The following is a 22,005-nucleotide window of genomic DNA, read 5'->3' on the forward strand; positions in this document are numbered from 1 at the left end:
GCCTTCCAACCCCCCTGTTCAGGTCAAGAAATTGGGGTTTAACGTCCTTTTGTTCTGCTCCGACTGGGCTAATGAAGATGGGCATAGACTTGATAATGACTAGAGAAATCTATTCGAAATGGTTTCCCCACTTGTACGTGGCAAGGAATAGAGTCGCCTGTCCAACCTCATGGGTTTTCTCTGGGTCCTCCAGTTTCCTCCCACTGCTAAAGACCCCAACGTGCAAACAAATTATTGAAATAAAATTGAACCATGTTTTAGTCTAGAAATGACCGAGTTTGTGTCGAGTGGACGTTAAACCCCATTTCTCTCTCTCTATTCGAAACATCGCTCAGTTAAAAGCAGCAGTAATTGTATTCCATACAGCGTGCTATAAGTGAAATTTTGTCCCGACTACAGCGCTACAGCCTACATGTAACTCTTATATCAAATTACAACTATCTTTTTATTTCATTTCAACTCGTTTTTATATAACATTTAAAGCCCCTCCAAAAAAACACCTGCAATAGGCCAATTTAGCATAATGCATTTTTAAATGTGAATAATATGTTTATCCTGTGAAAAGAGTGGATCTGTGTTACTACTAGTACATGTAGTACAGGGTTTGGTCATGGTTGAGTAGTCCACAGTATAAATATACATATACATGTATACTATTACACAGTGTTTAAGCCAAACAATTAATTTTCAGTTCTATAGTGTCTTGTACATGACAAGGAGAAGGGTCAACTGTCAAACCTCACAGATTTTCCCCAGGTCCTCCGGTTTCCTCCCACTGCTACAGACCCCTATACTCAACAAGCGAATTATTGAAATAAAATTGAATTATGTTAGTTTCGAAATGACCTATTTTGTGTTGAGTAGTGGTTAAAATCTCTCTCTCTCTCTCTCTCTCTCTCTCTCTCTTTCTCTCTCTCTCTCTCTCCCCCCCCCACTCTCCCTCCTGGAGAAATAAGAAGAGAAATTTTAACAGGTGTTCCCGCGAAACAGAAAATCAAATAACTGTGGCCTTAAAAGATGAACTAAGCAGGAATGTGCATACATGTAGAATGTTATTTGTGTGTGAAATTCAATCCTAAATGTTTTAAATTATGTGTGGATAATAACAACTGGCTACAACCAACCCTTACAATTTAAAACGAAGCCTAGTTTTACATGAAATGCGAGACCTCGATTTAAAACCACATTTTTTTTCAAATTCAGAAGTCGAACAACTAAAAGAGCTATATATGTTACATGTTTATAGGAAATCTAGACAAATCTATCATTGCTGAAATTTTTGGAACATATCAAATTTATTACAATTTAATCTAGGCTAACATATACTACATGTTAGAAAGATTTAATTAGGAAATTTAGTTAAGTGTTAAAATTACAGTCAAATCAAATATCCCATCTGCCTCATCTGCATTTTTCGCAAAATATCTAATTTTTCACAGCTTAACCCAAATTGAACAAAAAAATTTCCATTCATATTTTATTTTGTTTTCTATTAGATAAAGAGCGGGCAGTTCTAAATATAATAGTTAAAAACTAGATAATGTAAAAGGAATATGCTGAAAATTTCAGTCAAATTGCTTCAATCTAAACCGAAAAAAAACTTTTTTTAAAATCTTTGTTACATGTATCTCGATTGTCATTGTTGGCGCTGTCACAATAAATAACAAAGTCTTGATTATCCATTTTTGCATTTAATCATCAACAGATGATTAACAGCAGATCGGATTCAAATCCATTGAAAATCGTACTGATAAGATGCCATCGCGAGTTGTTTATGATCTTGCCATGTTAATAAATGTCTAACTGATAGTTTATATAACATTTCAGGCCTAAAGAAAGACCTGCAATCGGCAGATTTAGCTTGTGCATAATATATGTTTAATTTTAGTACATTTTAGTGTTGGTTATGCTGTAAAAACAATTTGATATTTTCCTAAAAATGAAAATGACGCACAGAGATTTTAAGCAATGAAATTGTATCAAGGAAATGATGTTCGGGTATATTTAAAAACTGGGGTATAATAATTTATAAACAGATGATAATACAGGTATAAATAGATATTGTATACATGTAGGAAATGTACATCCTTTATTAAAACCATGATAATGATGATAAGGTGTATTCTCACGAAGGCGCAGTTATTGAGCGTGACCAAAATTAATCCTTCCCACGAAGGCGCAGATATCGACTTGTCGGCTTTCGTTTGAAGAGAGACATGTTCTTATTAGGACCCAATTAACGGTGTTAAAGATTTTATGAATTTATGTTCACTCTGAATTGTATTCACCAATTTTGCAACAAGAACAAAATATCAATGAGATTAGAATCGTTCATTATGCTGGGGGACAGGAACCACCAAGGAAAGGATACAAATATGCTCAAATCCAAAGCCAGCTCCAGGAATTTGGCGAAATTAAACTAATTTTTGTTATAGTATAGTTATGTTTTTATTTCTTATTTGGCGAAATTAAATTAATTTTTGTTATAGTATACATGTAGTTATGTTTATATTTCTTATGCATAACTGATGGTTAATTAGTTACATTGGGGATTATTAAAGTGTAAATTCTTATCATAACAATCTATAACACCATTGTTACGTTTTTAATCCATTTTAATCCCTAGGGGCTGGATTCCCGCGAAGTCGTCGAAAACGACCTTTTTTAATCCGTTACAGTCAATAACTGCAACTTCGTGGGAATAAACCGATGATGAATGGGGTTTAACATCCTACTGTTCTACAACCGTCTGATACAACTTATTGTTATTTCTAGTTAAAATTTCAAATATTCATAATTTCGCTTAGAATAAAGTAATTTGAATTAAATACGTAATAGTCATTATTCATTTCTTATCTATTTCTGAATCTGAAATCTTATAGCAAGAACGACCAACTCATAATCTTACATAAACGAGAGAGAAATGGGATTTAACATCCACTCGACACAAACCATTTTGGGACTAACATTTGGTTCAATTTTATCTTAAAAATACACTTGCGTGTAGGGGACTTTTAGCAGTGGTTGGAAACCAGAGGGAGCGAGAGAGAGAGAGAAATGGGGTTTAACGTCCACTCGACACAAACCAGTTCATTTTGGGACTAAAATATGGTTCAATTTTATCTTAATAAAACGCTTGCATGTAGAGGACTTTAAGCAGTGGTTGGAAACCAGAGGACCCAGAGAAAACCCATGAGGTTGGACAAGCGACCCTACTTCTTGTCACGTACAACCAGGGAATCGAATCTTACGTAAGTTTACTGTTTGGTTAAATAAAACATATCTGATCCACACCTCTATACATTTCGGTTTTCTACATTTTTTTTTGGCCGTGAAATTGCCTAGAAAATGACATTAGGTTTATATAAACTGATCTAACCAAAGTAAAATACTCGATAATTTAGCACGCCTCTATCAATTTTCTTTTTCTACATTTTTATTTTTTGTCGTGGAATTGCCCAGAAAATGACATTAGTTTTATATAAATTGATCTGACCAAAAGTAAAATATCCGATAATTTAGTTCCACCATAAAGATGTCTATTTTGTGTAGCGATAATTTCCACCATTGATTAGTGGTGTGTTGTTAAGGAAGGTAGTAGTTACTAAGGTTACCTAATCTTATATTTACCAATTATCCTGCCAACAATCAATATAAACCAGTTTTTAGCGATTTACTCCACTTCCTGCCACGGTTGTTTATACCCACGGCGACTTAAAATTATCCAAGGACCCAGTAAACTTATTTATTATATGGTACCATTTGTATATAACTAACTGAATCACACTGATTACTTCATTTCCTGCCACGGTCATTTATACATGTACCCACGGCAACCTAAAATTACCCAAGATTCCAAATAAATATTACCAGTAAAGTTATTTATTATATGGTAACATTTGTATATAATTTTCAAACCAAATCACGTTGATTACTCCAAGTTAATAAATGATCTATCTGAATCACGCTGATTACACTTCCATTTGATAAATGATACTTCAACTCACTTACTGTAGTAAAACATTTCATCAATTTTTATTATGGTACAGGTTCAACGTCCTACTGTTCTGCACTGACTGGGTTAATGAAGGCAGGCAATGAGGGATTTTTTGCCCTGGCGTCAGCGCTACAGTCTACTTTTATAGCGAATACCAACTGCCAAGGGATTTTTTTACGTGCATTCCAATGTGTACACGGGACCTCGGTTTTTCGTCCCATCCGAACAACTAGACAGCTGTCCTTGTCAGGCCCTCCATCCTGCATCACTGACAAGGGGAAACTAAGCTTATTTACATCTTGACAAAACAGATCTAATGTAACCCTTTTACCCTAAATCTCAGCCTCAGAGCAAACATGTATCTAAGTTCTAACCCTTTTACCCTAAATCTCAGCCTCAGGGCATACATGTATCTAGTATTAGATGCCCACCCCAAACATACATGTACATGTCACTTGCCTCCACTACATGTAGCTGTCCTTTTACCCTCAGACAGACGATAGTCTCTATCATCCAGAAGATTAGGAGGTTCTGGGTGAACGAGACTAGAAAGATGATAGTCACAAATATTAGTACATGAACCACCCTAAACTTCTTATAACATCGACACAAATGACATTAAATATATTTTTCATAAAAATCTCAAATATCTAAAAAGCTTTAACCACAACATGTGAGGATATACATGTATTAAATGACATTAATTATATTTTTCAAAAAAAAATCTCAAATATCTAAATAAAAAAGCTTTAACCACAACAGGTGTGGTGTATTAAATATGTACTACATGTATGTTGTATATTATTCTACCTGGCACAGGTAAAACTGTATCTATTATTATACCGGATACACACAGGTAAAACTGTATCTATTATTATACCACACATAGGTATAACAGGTATCAATAGATATGACTATCTACACAGTACAGATAGGTATGTCATATACAACAAGACAGTTTTATATACCACGACCTCTTGACCCCCTCAGTAAATAAGAATGTACAATGTATGATAGTCACATTTAGGTCAAAATCATGTGAAGTTTTCTTCTTCAGACACGCAACATATAAATTTTGTTTCTGATTTCGTCCAGGGAAATTGAATTACATGATTGCCATTGCTCTTCTCAAATACACATGTAGGATGAGAACCATTAAAGTTTTGAAATCTTAAACAAAAGATATATATGTGTATATTCTTGTGGTATTCCTTTTAACTTAATCCACAACAAACATAAATTATGCACGAGCTAAATCTGCCTATTGCAGGTCTTTCTTTAGGCCTGAAATGTTATCTAAATTATTAATTAGACATTAATTAACTTATCCAGACCATAATCAACTCTGGATGGCATCAGATTTCTCAGGTATAAACTATTAATTAGACATTTATAAACAAAACAAGACCATAATCGACTCTCGATTAGAACAGTTTGCCATTTAAAAATTTAATTTAAAAATGAGAAATCAAGGCTAAGTCCCGATTATACCACTGTGCACACATCTTGTCAAAACTACAAACAATGATAACTTGGCTGAGAATGAAGTAATTTGAATGAAATTTTGAATATTTTCTTTTTTTATCATCTATTTTTGAATTATTATAGCAAGAATGGCCAACTCTTTATTAAACTCTTAAACATGCATTATGCAAGAGCTAAATCTGTCTATTTCAGGTCTTTCTTTAGGCCTGAAATGTTATCTATATTATTAATTAGACATTAATTAACTTATCCAGACCAAAATCAACTCTAGATGGCATCGCTAGCCTGCGATCTTAAGTGGATTGTGAGCCGATTTACTGCATAACTTTCATTCTCGATTAAACGGTTAAATGGATAATCGAGACTATGCTGTTTATCGTACTGACTTTAGTAATGATGACCGAGGCTAGGCAGAAATAGCGTTCGCTTAGTTCTCGGTTCATAGTGGATCAGTTTGAATGAAATTTTCAGCAAATTGCCTTTACGTTATCTAGTTTTTAATTATTATAGTGAGAACTGCCAACTCGTTATTGAATCTCCCATAATGTATCTTTAACTACATGTATCTTTAATCTACAACAAGTACAACATATTTAACTTATTCCACAACAAATACAACATGGATTCTAATAACAGATTTAACTTATTCCACAACAAATACAACATGGATTCTAATAACAGATTTAACTTATTCCACAACAAATACAACATGGATTCTAATAACAGATTTAACTTATTCCACAACAAATACAACATGGATTCTAATAACAGATTTTCTGAGGTTCTCTATAAATAATCAATATCCATATACAAGAATCTGCTAAAATAAACTTGTAAAGTTGACAATACAGTCAGTAGTTCATAGCTTAAAATGGATCTTTTCATCTGGGTCAAAAACAAACTGTCCATTTCATTATTAGGTGTCACTGCATTTCAAACTATTACATTATATCAGCTTACATTTAAACTTTCAGTCATATGTGTTTCTCAGGGTGAATTTTGAAATTGGATATATTTTTCAAACAAATCAGAACAGAACATCAACAAATATAGAATTTTCAAAAACCAAAACACTGAGTTACAGAGTGAACTGAGATAAATTTATAAAATAAACAACAAACAAATCTTTTAAAAATAAACCATCCATGAACTGAAAGTGGTAAAGTGAGATAGGGGCCTACATCTATTTGGAATGTCACATTCCAAGATGTCTGCGATGATATTATAGTACGGTACATGCAAGACTCTACATGGCGACTAAAACACTCGCCATGGCGACCAAATATATTTTCTGGCTAGTTAAAATTTTCACTTGACTGTAAGTTTTTTTTCTCGTTTTAAAATAATTACAAAGTTTTTTTTTACAAAATTGAATTTGTTTATTCAGCGCTTCGTAAAACCGGAACTTACTAGGGGAAATAACTCCAATTTAACGACAATATTTACGACATTCATATATTTTCTTACCATTTGCCGAAAATCATTCCAACTTCTAACTTACGGCAATGTATACAAAATGTCCGACTACGCATGTTGTTGACCCATTTTTCTAACCCATAGATTTAAGTTATTCCCTATATATGAATAAAATGTATAAAAAAACAAAATCTTTTAAGCTCTTTCTGAATAAAAGAATTTTAACAGCTAAACCAAAGGTTAATGATGATATTCATTTTGTACATTAATTAATTGTTTTCTTTAAACTGTTCAGTATGTTGTGTTTCATTCATTATAAATGTCATTGTAATTTTTAATATTATTAAAATTAAAATTTATTTAAATCAAAACTGGTGTTCTTTTTTCTGCATTGTTTTATATTTAGCATTATGATAAAGATTAAAAAAAACAACGCGTAATATCTAGTAGTGATTTACGTTACAGACTACAGTTAATAGCATTGTAATTTCTGGCTACTAAAATTTTGGTGCTGGCTAGTAAATTTTTAGCATTTAGTAGCCAGTGAAGACTAAATTTTCCATGCCCATATTGACCCTTGGGTACATGTACTTGTAGGTTCCTGAGGCCTGTTTCACGAAATTTTAACCAAGATAAATCCAAATTTTACTTTTAGTAATTTGATTGGATAATATTTGATTGATTTTAGTGCTTAGCCAATCAAAATTGAAGTATCTACTAAAATTTGGATTTTATCTTTAGTTAAGATTTCGAGAAACAGGGCCCTGGTTTGTAGTCATACATGTAGTCTGCTCCTATGCCGCACATGTCCTAGGCAAGTTTGTCTTGTTCCCCTGTCCATAGGTTTGTCTTGTCAGTTGGGAGCCATGGTGACTAGGTGGTTAAGACGCTGGCTCGCTAGCCTGGAAGCCGGGTGTTCGATCCCTGCATTGGCCGAGAAAGTTCAACCAGATTTTCCGACTTGGTTTCCTCTTGTCAGTGGTGCAGAACGGAGAATCTGACAAGAACAGCAGTCTAGTCCTTCGGATGAGACGAAAAATCGAGGTCCAGTGTATACATTGGAATGCACGTAAAAGGTCCCTTTGAAGTTGGAATTCGATATGAGAATAGGCGATAGTGCCGCTGCCCGAGCAAAATTTCCCTCATAGCACACTGTATGGCGTATGCCCGTCTTCATTAGCCCAGTATAGGAGCAGAACAGTAGGACATTAAACCCCATTTCATTTCATTTCACGTCTTGTCAGTTTTGGGTGTAGTGTGGTTCATGGCGCTCATATTGGTTGTCATCAGGTTGACAGGCAGTATATCCGTGACAGGTAGAAAGCAGGTAAAATGTCAACAGGTAGTATATCCGGAGGAAACTATTAAATAACTTGACAACAATAAAACATGAAGGTATAATTAACTTTCACGCCACAAGTGTGATTAAAATCTGTTAGATTTAGAATGAGATGATAAAATCATAGCCTGTAGGTATTACTACATGTATATAACACATATACAATGTATATCATAGAACAAGTACTGCGGGCTATTCAATAATTATTATACATACATGTATATAATTGTATTTTTTAAACAACTATTTACATACTGAACATCAGGGGTGTCAAACATGCAGCCCGCAGGCAAGATCCAGACCGCAGGCAAGATCCAGCCCGCCAACAGTTTAAATGTGGCCCGTGGAACAAATTTCAACAAACTGACGTGTCGATAATTTTTAGAAACGAACAGTGGAAATCACAGGGTTCTGAATGTCTACGATGATTTAGATTAAATTAAAGAGTGTTTATCAACAACTCTGTTAGTTTGTTAATATAATTAAATATTTTTATAAAATTATATAAATATTTATCTCTTCTTGATTCATGTATATGTGAAAATCACATACATATAATTAACTAGTCAACATGTAAAATACATTATTATATTATACTACATACATGTACAACTTGCTTTGTTTACTAAAATCTTGCTTTGTTTACAATAATCTTGTTTTAAACATGTAAATTACATGTAGGCCTATATATTGTAGCCATTATAGGCCTACAGTTATACAAGAAATCAGTAGGAAATGAATGGAATATCTACAGGGCCTTCAGTTATACAAGAAATAAGATCAGTAGGAAATGAATGGAATATCTAGAGAGCCTTCAGTTATACAAGAAATAACATCAATAGAAAATGAATGGAATATCTACAGGGCCTTCAGTTATACAATAAATAAGATCAGTAGGAAATGAATGGAATATCAAGAGGGCCTTCAGTTATACAAGATATAAATAACACCAGAAGGAGATGCTTCAATGGTTATTTTGAGACTAACATATGTTGTTTTTTTCATTTTGAGACTAACATATGGTTTTTTTTCACTTCAATGGCTATATGTGTAGTGACAGAGAAACAAATATAACTGCCAAGGGATATTTTAAGGGCATGCCAATGTATACACTAACAACTACATGGACAATACTTTCTACGTCCGGCCTATGGGTGCTGTAACTGACAAGTGAGAGCCAAGCACCAGGAGGTTAGTGAGCCACTGTGGCTCCCCTATGAAGCACATGTATAGGGGACTATAGCAGTGGGAGGAAACCGGAGAACCCGGAGAAATTTAACCCACAAGGTTGGACAGGTACAACCAGGGAATCGAAACCACGACAGTGGACTCATTGACAGACCTTATGATACAACGCGCACACACTAACCATTCAGCAATCCAACCCCCCCTGAAGTATGTATGACCTATTTAACATGTAACATTAGTAAAACTCCCAGTGACTGTCAAAACAAACACTCTGATGATCACCCACCAACAAAAATCACTCTTATCTGGTGAAAATAGGCCATTTTACAACGTACATTTACTAATTTAATTATTCATGTTAAAGCAGACATGTTTTATCTTTCTCAACAAATCTATTAATTTACATTAAATACGAGATTTGAATTAATCAACTTCAATAATATATCTATTATAAGCTAATTTAAACATGATACGTGTATACATGTACACGAACCAGGTCCAGAGTAAGCTTCATTGTAGGTCCCCTGGCTGAAAATCTCACCGGGGCACTGGCATCAACAGTGTAAAAGTGGCATATTCTAGCCATTATCTATCGCACTTACACAATTGTAATTTGTATATATCTGTATGGTTGATAGATGTAGATAGTTTGATTTGGCACAAACTAATACAACTTAATAAATAAAATATATTTACTTCTTTTTTTTTAAACTAATTTGGGGGCCCGAGCTACAGCATAGTCAGCGGAGTCAGCCCCTCCCTTAATCCAGAAATGAAATGAAATGGAGTTTAACGTTCTACTGTTCTGCTCCTACCCTGGGCTACAGTGTGCTATGAGGGAAATTTTGCCCAGACAGCGGCACTACGGCCTACTCTTATATCGAATTCTAACTGCCAAGGGATCTTTTACGTGCACGCCAATGTGTACACAGGACCTCGGTTTTTCGTCCCATCCGAACGACTAGACAGCTGTCCTTGTCAGACTCTCCGTTCTGCACCACTGACAAGGGGAAACCACGTCGGAAAATCTGGATGAACTTTCTCGGCCAATGCAGGGATCGAACACCCGACCTCCAGGCTAGCGAGCTAGCGTCTTACCCACTTAGCCACGTGATTCCCCCCTTAATCCAGACCTGACACACATACATACATATAACATTCCTGTTAGCCATGTTGGGCGAGTGAGATCACTAACGTGGGCGGTCCATCCAACACGTATGTTCCATCCCTGTATAGACCGATATGGTTGTCTTTCATTTTGCTATGAGTATGAATTTATTCAGTTTGGTTTTTTCTTTTTTAAAAAAAAAGCATCCAGTTCAGTCCAAAGTTAAAAAATGTCAGCTGTACTATTTGAATAGTGTTTGACATTTCGTCATTATTTCCCCCGACACGCTATTCAACACTCCATGATATACTGATCAGACATGTCTACAGATTGTCAACAGTTTTACCAGTCTAGCTACATGTACCGGCTAGTATCTACATACATGTATATACCGGTATATAATACACTAAAGAGAGAGATAGAGAGAGAGAGATGGGGTTTAACGTCCACTCAACACAAACTAGGTCATTTCGGGACTAACATATGGTTTAATTTTATTTCAATAATTCGTTTACGCATAGCGGTCTTTAGCAGTGGGAGGAAACAGGAGGACCCGGAGAAAACCCAAGAGGTTGGACATGACGCTACTCCTTGTCACATACAACCGGGGATTCTATATAATAATACACCAATTGAGTAATAACCTGTAAATATATCACAGTAATCAACAGTTACATGTATGATATACATATATATACATTGTACTGGTACTTTATACTAGATACCAGACTCAGAGTTCATAAAGTATTCTCTGGCTTATATTAACGATTTACTGAAAATTGTCCGCATTATTTTAACTAAAATATAGCCCTTTTATAAAACTTTTGCTGTTTTAATGTATCAAATACATTAATAAGAAACTATGTGCACAGTTTTGTCTTTCTGGATCAAAGATGTTTCTCATAAACAGTGATTAAAAGTTGAGTAAATTTGTAAGTCTGAGAATGGTTTGTGAAGTCAGGGCCAGTCTACATGTAGTATGCTACTGTAGATGTATGATATTATGTAACGGTACTTTATAATTATTATTACTAATATTCACAAAACTCAATCGTTATAATATCACAGTACTTTCTAGTTATACTACATGTTACATATACGTATAATATATGTATACGGTACTAATATAATATGTATATATCACAGTTAATCACTTTCTAGATATACTACATGTACATGTTACATGTACGTATAATATACCAGTCTAGTTAAACATACATTATGCACGAGCTAAATCTGCCAATTGCAGGTCTTTCTTTAGGCCTGAAATGTTATCTAAATTATTAATTAGACAATAATTAACTTATCCAGACCCTAATCAACTCTCAATGTCATCGCTAGCCTGCTATATTTACTGGATTGTAACCCGGTCTTCTGCTTTTGATTAAATCAAAAAATGGATAATCGAGACTATGTTTTTATCGTACCGACTTTAGTAATGATGATCAAGGCTAGGTCCAAAATTCAATCGCTAAATTCTTGGTTCAGAGTGGATCAATTTAACTGAAATTTTCAGCATATTCCCTTTACATTATCAAGTTTTTAATTATTATAGTGAGAACTACCAGTTCTTTATCTAATCTTTCATACTGTATATTTAAGATGTACAGCTACACGTATAATATATCAGTACTTTAAACGAGGACTGGATATCGATATCGGCAACATCAATATTTTTCACCAGCCCTACTTAACTAGTTATGTTACATGTACGTATAATATACCAGTCTATTCAAGATGTATTTATACATTGTACCCTGATTACAGAATAATAAATGGCGAGAAATTAGAGAATTATTTATAAATCGCATCACAGTGAATAATTGATAAATGTAGTAATTACATTGGTTATGGTGTAATGGTGTACTGTATAAGGTAATTTGTAATATTACATTGGCTATGGTCTACTCTACATAATTTAGTTTCTAGTTCCGATAATGCATGAAGCAAATTAGTAATTATAGTTTACATGTAGGTGGTCTATCAACTGGTCCGAGTGGTGTATCAACTGGTCCGAGTGGTGTATCAACTGGTCCGAGTTGTCTATCAACTGGCCAGAGTTGTCTATCAACACTCCTTATTATGACATAACTCTTCTTCTTGTGATAGAACTCTCCTTTAGTCCTTATTAAAAAATCTCTAAAAAATAACGACTGTCTCTTAATCATTTTGAACTTCATTTCAACCTATCAACTAATTACATTTTAATTAAACTAGTCTTTGATAAGGTGTGGTTCCTATTTCTTATTTATTTATAGTTTTATCTTTTACTTTGTTAAACTATTATTATTTATTTATTAGGTTACAGGCCTTCATGTGAATAAATTCAGGAAAGCGACATCGCTCACGCTCCTTTTACATGAAGGCCTGGATCTACCCAGGTGTGTTTCGAACACTGTATGGTATATCATTAGGTCTACCCAGGTGTGTCAAGTCCTGTATTATATAGTATTTATGTCCAAACCTTTACTAGTATTATTAGTAACGATGTCCAAAATGACATGGCCAATTAAGATGTCTTTTGTATAACTGAAAAATAAACTGCATGGACAACATAGATCTTTGAAGTTCTTATTACTGTTCCTAATTAATTTAACTTTGTGTGGCTGAAACATGACACTAATCAGTAATACTGTAAGATAGCAATTAGATAGGTTGTTATTAATAATACATAATTACTGTCATCATCAGCGGACAGCGGTTGAATGTATTTTAACTGGAGCCAGTTGGAAGAAATTATAGGTGAACCAATTTATAAATAGTGGGAGGGGGGGGGCAAATAGGCCCAAATATATAAATAATATTAAATAACCATTTGGATAATAAAGGAAAGGGACAGGCGACAAATTTTATATGAGTTGTGATTTTACTTTGAATTGATCTCGGCCTTTCACCGGGATTCCAGAAGAATTATTCTCTCTGGCTGTCACCCAACAGTTTTGCTATGGTTTAGTGTAAATACGTGTATCAATACGAGAATGTTTTAAACATTAACACACAGAGAAGAGGATGGGGAGATAGACAGCATGCACATATATTAGTGGTGGTGAAACTGGTTCAAGCTTGCGTTTGAGAGATGTGTTGATTGAACGAACGAAGAGAATAAGAATGAGGACTCACCTCTTTCGCCTGTTTGGCCAGAGCGCAGCTCCACAAGACCAGCAGGGTCGTTAAAAATACAATACACTTCGGGAGCATAACTCCTTATTTCACAAAATATCTAAATAAAACCTTCTTAATCCAATGACTAGCCGTATAATCCAAGAATATTTGACGAAAATAAGATCAATTTAGCCTTTCGTTAGTTAGAGATCACTACCACTAAAACTGTCTTTCACAAAGTCGAGCCGACTCACACCTAAAATATCAGTACGCAGTGAGAAGTAATTTCTCGTCTGTTGATCCGCTCGTGAGGAACTAGCGACTTTTATATTTAGATTTGCCACGGGAATCAATTATTTGACTCTTTTTTTAAATATAAAACAGGAAATTTTATTTTATCTTTTGAGGAAATGCAAAATAAATTTAGATACTGGAAATTAATACAGAGTTTCTGTTTCGTTGGGAATGATGAAGGCTGGATAAAAATACATTGTCTCGATTAACCAGACACTATTCTCGATACCTTGTCAATGACTGACGGATAACATCGCATAGGCTTGTGAATGAAGCGGCTGTTAATTAATTAAGAGAGACACAATCGCGTGATTAGCTCGTTCGATCGAAACCAACCTTCCACAGTTCATGTAGTCGTGGTGGCTTCATTAAATGCAGAGACAGTGATGGGGTTTAACGTCCACTCAACACAATCTAGGCCATTTCGAGATTAGCACATGGTTCAATTTTATTTCAATAATTCGCTTGAGCACAGCCGTCTTTAGTAGTGGGAGGAAACGGGAGGACCCGGAGAAAACTCACGAGGTAGGACAGGCGACTCTACTCCTTGTTACGTACGATCCGAGAATCAAAACCACGACACGTCTTGACTCAATGGCAAACCTCGTGATCTAAAATACACGTTTTAAAGCATTCGTCCACCAAAACCCCCAAGTTAATTAAACAAAATGAAAGGAGGTTTAACGTCCTGAATTTCTGCACTAGGCTAAAATGAAGACGGAAATTCAAGCCATGCAGTATGATGGACGGATTGACGTCACAAGTACACACGAATCGATGACGTTTTAGTTTTCGTATTCGTTTTCGAACCGGTCCGAAAGGTCCCTAATAATATCTGATCACATACGAAATCTATTCAGTTCCGAGTGGCATACAATCCGCGGAAATGGCATATAAAACTTCACAGGGAAGGTTGAGGGATAGCTCAGACACCGCACTCGCGCGATTAGATCGATTATCGTGAAACTTTCAACTGGAATTTGATTTTTTTTTCTCTCTCTTTGCCATGAACCGCGGGTCCCCCTTAACCGCGGGTCCCTAGGCCTGTGTCCCTCAGGCCCATGCCTAAGCTGGGCTTTGACGTTTCGCGGCCGCGCTCCACCCCTCCCCCACATTTGTATCTATGAAATTAAAGGACAATTTTGGTGCCAGTCATTATCACATATGTGATAGAAATGAAATGAAATGAAATGAAATGAAATGGGGTTTAACGTCCTACTGTTCTGCTCCTAACCTGGGCTAATGAAGACGGGCATACGCCATACAGTGTGCTATGAGGGAAATTTTGCCCGGACAGCGGCACTACGGCCTACTCTTATATCGAATTCCAACTGCCAAGGGATCTTTTACGTGCACGCCAATGTGTGCACGCCAATGTGTACACGGGACCTCGGTTTTTCGTCCCATCCGAACGACTAGACAGCTTTCCTTGTCAGCCCCTCCGTCCTGCATCACTGACAAGGGAGAACCACGCCGGAAAATCTGGATGAACTTTCTCGGCCAATGCAGGGATCGAACACCCGACCTCCAGGCTAGCGAGCTAGCGCCTTACCCACTTAGCCACGTGATCCCCCATATGTGATAGAGCTGGTTAAACACATTCAAAATATAATATTAACACAGAGATCATTGCTACGATAGCTGAGTAATACAGGTTTCCTGAATCGGAAGTGACGAACGCCAAAGGAAAACACGAGTCATCACTCCATATAACTGACTAATGTGACGAGTGATAACAGATACACGGCCGAATTTCTGCTCACTAATAATTCCTTCGAAGACCAAAAGTTGTTATATGGGACTGTAAGAAGATACCTGAAAATTCAATAAAGTAATTGAATGTCATTAGATAAGAGAACACGAGAAAAATAGAAATAGTCCGTACATTCCCTTGTTTATTTTCATTCTATACCTTATAAAAACATGGTAATGCACGGACTTTTTCTTTCGTGTTCTCTTATCTAGTGACAGTCAATTCTTTTTATGAATTGTCCGATATCCTCTCACAGTCTCACACAACAACTATTGGTCTTGGAAGGAATTATTAGTGAGTAGAAATTCGCTCATGTATCTGTTATCACTCGTCACTTCAGTCAGTTATATAGAGGGATGGCTCGTGTTTTCCTTTGGCGTTCGTCACTTCCGATTCAGGAAACCTGTATAACTCAGCTATCATAGCAATGATCTCTGTGTTAAAATTATATTTGGAACATGTTTAATTAGTTCTATCACATATGTGATAATGACTGACACCAATATTGTCCTTTAACCAGCATGACCCGGTGAATGAAATGCTAAACGATTATGATACATTACTATTTCAATAATTCACGTGCGCCCCGCGCGGGGTCGTTCTGGAGACTAACATGGTAGCACGCCCCGGGGTCGTTCTGGAGACTAACATGGTAGCAAATCCTGAATCGTTTAAAATGATCGGTCCAGCGACGGATTAACCACGGATTGAGCATATAGGATAGGGGAATGCTCACTCGTCCGCAGGTTCACTAGTCCGCGGGTTCATTAGTCAAGCGATATCTATTATATCGGTTCATTAGTCCAGCGATATCTATTATTAGGGGTTGGGTTAGGTTTCTTGATACCCATATTTATAGTATTTCTTATAGCGTAAAGCGGCAGACTAATGGACCCATCTCTCCCCAACATATCACAAGTTACCAGAACTTAGGCAGTATTATTCCACACATATATGCATGTGACAACATTAAACATAATTTGAAGTCGGTCAGTGATAAATAACGGGGAGGCCTTGATACGGAGAATCATATCCACGAAGGCCGTCACGTTACGACATATTATAGTAACCGACAGGGGTCAATTGTGTGTGCAAATTTTCATGACGATTCAACAGGACGTGGGTCAAATGAAACTAAATATGAAGTTATTTTTCGGCGCGATTTCTACCGGTGGGGGACATGAATAATCAAGAACCCACGGCTGATGTATGATACACGATGAAACAAACAACCCCAACACTCGCATAAAAGGATCCTAAAGTTTGCAATCCCCGCAAAATTCCTCATAGCCCGACCCAAAACGTGAAATAATGTAAATAATGTAGTCTATACATATCATACGCACCAAACTATCAAATAATTAGAGTCTAGGGGATAAACGCCGAAGAATACGAGCCCGGCAGAAACCAACGTTCCTCGATTCACCGGCAACAAAAAAAAAATAGTACGTCCCGAGACTAGCAGGGACAATGTTGACAGATCCTGCGCTCAAAATTCGAATCTAAATGGGTTCAATGTTATTTTGATTTCACCTCCAAGTAGCACAACAAGTTGTAACCAAAATATTGCCACTAAAGAAGGTTTTTATGTTTCTTCTTGATACATTTTTCCCGCTAAATAATCAAAAAAAAAAAAAAAAAAAAAAAAGAAACACGGATACCATCGAATGTGCGATGCGGCCTCGTCGGATTACACCGAATTCTCGGATGTCAACCGGAACACGGGTTCACTATTATATGAAGGGACACCAAATCCGATGAAAGGCCTCGTGTATCGGGTATCTAGCCGCGGAGGATTCCATTTCTGCCCAGGCAGATGGAGTCATCGGGCCGAACATGCTCGAATCGCTTCTACGCAACTAAAAAAAAATGTGAGGGAGCTGGGCTGATGTGAGGGCCATGGGGCCTGGACAGCACCGTGTCCCGTGGTTAATCCGTCACTGGATAGGGATATACATGGTAGCGACTCCTGGATCCTTTGAAATGATGCACGTGCTAACACGCCACTGCTAAAAGCTGATCATGACTCACGCTAGTATGACACAACGTTTTGGAAATATTGGGGTTGTACGTGACAAGGAGTAGGGTCGACTGTCCAACCTCATGGATTTATCCGGGTCCTCCGGTTTCCTCACACTGCTAAAGACCCCTACACGCAAGCGAATTATTGAAATAGAGTTGAACCATATGTTAGTTTGAAATAACCTAGTTTGTGTCGAGTGGACGTTAAACACACTCTCTCCACAAGTATTTAAAACGGAAGAAAATGAAATGAAATGAAATGAAATGGAGTTTAACGTCCTACTGTTCTGCTCCTAACCTGGGCTAATGAAGACATGCATATGCTATACAGTGTGCTATGAGGGCAATTTTGCCCGGACAGCGGCACTACGGCCTACTCTTATATCGAATTCCAACTGCCAAGGGATATTTTACGTGCACGCCAATGTGTACACGGGACCTCGGTTTTTCGTCCCATCCGAACAACTAGACAGCTTTCCTTGTCAGCCCCTCCGTCCTGCATTACTGACAATGGGAAACCACGCCGGAAAATCTGGATGAACTTTCTCGGCCAATGCAGGGATCGAACACTCGACCTCCAGGACGGAAGAAAATGGTTAGAACAACATTTCATTCTCTCTCCCTACACTTTCTATAAACGCTTGCCCAACCTGACATTCCATACAAATGAGGAATATTTATTATGTTGAATAACATAGTCCGGTTGCTACAAACGTGCTATAAAACGCGGTTTAATTCATTCGGAAATCATGACTGCCCAGGTGAGCAGTTTTAAATGACGAGTGACTGGTTAACCGAAAACACATGGGAATGCCGAATTGTTGCGCTGTGATATAAATAGACCAGTCTACGTTTACGTCATAGGAATTTCCGCTGCACCTGAAGGAGTTAGTCAACGTAAACAATATCGCTGATCCCACGGGAATGTCGTTGTTTAGTTTCGTTTCGGAAGGCGTAGTGAAACATTTATAAAATACTACCTTATAAATAACAACACGAGTAAGAGAATAAACTAGCACAATAAAACATGATTAATATTTAAATTTGAAGGAAGGACGGAAGAAATAAAGAAACATGCCTAGTATTATTACGTGTATCGACGAAATTTCATGATTTTGAGGGTGCGGGGGGATAGGCCGAACGATTTACCCGCCCAACACCTGCACATACTAACTCATTATTGGGCTAAATCTATTTGTTAAGGCCAACTCAATTTTCGTCAAGGTCGCTGAGATGTAAATAAGGACACCTGATTGTTTGCGAGATTGCAGGTTAGGGTTAGGGTAAGCGCGTTAGGGCTAGGTCCAGGGCTAGGCTTAGGGTTGGGATTACCGCTAACCCCGTTTACATCTACTTGAAGTTGGCCTCATCAAATAGATCTATCCCGTAGAATGCCCATCGACCCTCCGATATCAAAATTTCGGCGACCATTACAAGTTCAGACATATATATGAGGTTTTAGGTGTCACAGTTGATATTGTCATTGACGTTTAAAGTGAAGTTATAAAAATTATACATGCTGTTTGGCGTTATATCGGAGATCGGGGCATTTAAAATCCGATCCTTGTGATAGATGAATAAAATTTTGCTTTGGTTAGAAGGCGTTTCAGATTATATGTGACTGTCTTTGCGATTTACTAAATTTGAACATTGTTGTTGTTGTTTGATACCAAGAGTGTCCTGCTCTCTTTCATTGTTTTAATGAGTTGGGGTGGGGTTGGAGGTAGCGACAAAGGCAGGCCCGTAACTGGGGGGGGGGGGACTCCCCTGCAAAAAGCTCCCCCCCCCCCCTGCTGTGAAAAAATTTTCGACCATACAAAAATAGATATACATTGTCCATCAATTTTACAGCACCCCCGAGAACACTTCCCGCCCCCTCGTTGCTCTCAGCTAGTTACGGCCCTGGACAAAGGTAATATTATATTGGTGTAACGCACCTGTACGGTCTGTCATGGAGTCAAGTGACGTAGTTTCGATCCCACGACACTTGTACGTGTCAAAGAGATTAGTCGCCTGTCTAACCTCGTGGGTTCCGCTTCCCTCCAAGCGAATTATGGAAATTAAAATTGAACCATTTTAGTTCAGAATGACCTGGTTTGGGTTTTAATGGACGTTACCCCTCGGACCTCCCCTCGCCTCTCTTTTTCTCTCTATTTCCATTTTATTTTGGTTAAAGTTTTTATTGACCATGAATGTACGGTTTACTATGTCTGCTTGAGTTATTAAATATACATTATGCAAGAGCTAAATCTGTCTATTGCAGGTCTTTCTTTAGGCCTGAAATGTTATCTAAATTATCAATTAGACATTAATTAACTTATCCAGACTATAATCAACTGTAGATGGCATCGCTAGCCTGCGATCTTAAGTGGATTGTGAGCCGATTTACTGCATAATTTTCCTTCTCGATTAAACGATTAAATAGATAATCGAGACTATGCAGTTTATCGTACTGAATTTAATAATGATGACCGAGGCTAGGCAGAAATTTCATTCGCTTAGTTTTCGGTTCATAGTGGATCAATTTGAATGAAATTTTCAGCAATTTGCCTTTACGTTATCTAGTTTTTAACTATTATAGTGAGAACTGCCAACTCGTTATCGAATCTCCCATAATGTATCTTTAATGTAACATCATTTTCACTAAATCATTATATGTTAACACGCGTCCTAGACCCCCCCCCCCTCTCTGTCTGTCTCTCAACACGTCAATAATATTATATCATTATACATTAACACAACACCGGCCTAGACCCCCCCTCTCTCTCTCTCCCTCTCTCTCTCTGTCTGTCTGTCTCTCTCTCTCTCTCAACATGTCAATGATATTATATAATTACTGATATTATATAAATCGTTAGCTAGTATCGCCTACATATTGTATCTGTTACTATAGTAACTTTAGTCTGATGGCCCATATCGTTTTTTACAATCGTTTATTAGCTATAATCACTTGTTTCAATTGTCCTTATAATCAACTACAACGAACAGAAAACAGAAATCACATGACAGGAAATGAAACGGGGTCTGGGGTCTAAACGTCTTGTCTAGATTAATGAAGATTACATGGCGCATGCAATGCTATGAGGCTACCGCCTATTGTTGCATCTGCAATAGAAGGCTTGATCTCGCTTTAACCCCGTACTGACAGTCGTTTCTTCAGGAACATGCTACTCCTATTACTACCAACGGGTTCTTTTTCATGCTCGGTTTTTCGTCCCACCCCGACAACTAGACACTGTTGTTGCTTGAGAAGAATTCCGCTCGGCTACGTTTGAAAATATCGAGGTACTTTCACGGCCAACACCGGGATCGAAACTTGGACCCTCTCTTCTCAGTAAGACAGTGTCTTGTTCACTGCATTTCACTCAATCTAATTAAAATATAGATCTATATTTCGTTTCGTATTTTATACTTTCGATGGCCTACAGTTCATGTAGATCTAACAAGTTATAGTGGGAGTTCACGTTCTATGACGTCAGGTACCAAGCAAGCGACATTTGACCCGATTACGTTAGTCATTCGATTCATGTATTTTTTTTATCTACTTTTGCTTTGTTTTGATTTATATTGCCGCTAATGTCTACCCACAGTTCTGCGTCAATTCACTTTACATAAAAAATAATGTTTTTAAAAATAAAAATAAAATATTTAAATAATAAAAAAATAATGTTTGTTTAAAAGATGACTGATAAACACAGAATACATAAAATACAGAGAGAGAGAGAGAGGGAGAGAGGAGAGAGGGAGAGAGAGAGAGGGAGAGAGAGAGGTGGGGTCAGTATAATGTCGACTTGAATGGGGTTTAACGTCCACTCGCGAGGGAAAGAGAGAAATGGGGTTTAACGTCCACTCGATACAAACTAGATAATTTCGGGACTAACATATGGTTCGATTTTATTTCAATAATTCGCTTGCGCGTTGGGGTCTTTAGCAGTGGGAGGAAACCGGAGGACCCGGAGAAAACCGACGAGGTTGGACAGGCGACCCTATTCCTTGTAACGTACAACCGGGGATTAGAAACCACGCCAGTTGACTTAATGACAGACAGTATGATACAACGCGCACGTGCTAGCCATTCGGCCATCCCCCCACCCCACATAAAATACAACATTAGGGAGAAGTTAATAGATTTCAGTTAAAAAGTAAATGTAAGATTAAATGGGATTATATACTAATGTCCTAAAGAAAGTATACACTGTGCATTTCGTCCTGCTTCAAAGTCGTATTTTCATTGTATGCGGTATTTTGGTACAATGTTCATTTTTTTGCTTAGAAATATTGAATTTGGACACACGAGACAT

At 37.0% G+C, this 22,005-nt stretch overlaps 2 protein-coding genes across 3 annotated transcripts in view; both read right to left on the reverse strand.

Moving 5' to 3' along the window:
• The window catches only part of LOC126818271 (uncharacterized), a 66,498-nt gene extending 52,590 nt beyond the window's left edge, over window positions 1-13,908 (reverse strand). For both annotated transcript variants that reach the window (XM_050545597.2, XM_050545590.2), the window contains exon 1: window positions 13,654-13,908. In XM_050545597.2, the coding sequence (XP_050401554.1) occupies window positions 13,654-13,731 (78 nt within the window). In that variant the 5' untranslated portion in view covers window positions 13,732-13,908. The remainder of the gene's footprint in view (window positions 1-13,653) is intronic.
• The window catches only part of LOC126818321 (zinc finger protein 664), a 312,810-nt gene that overhangs the window by 107,677 nt on the left and 183,128 nt on the right, over window positions 1-22,005 (reverse strand). The window lies entirely within an intron of this gene.

This window comes from Patella vulgata, chromosome 1 (assembly GCF_932274485.2).
Source record: "Patella vulgata chromosome 1, xgPatVulg1.2, whole genome shotgun sequence".
Taxonomy (NCBI): Eukaryota; Metazoa; Mollusca; class Gastropoda; family Patellidae; genus Patella; species Patella vulgata.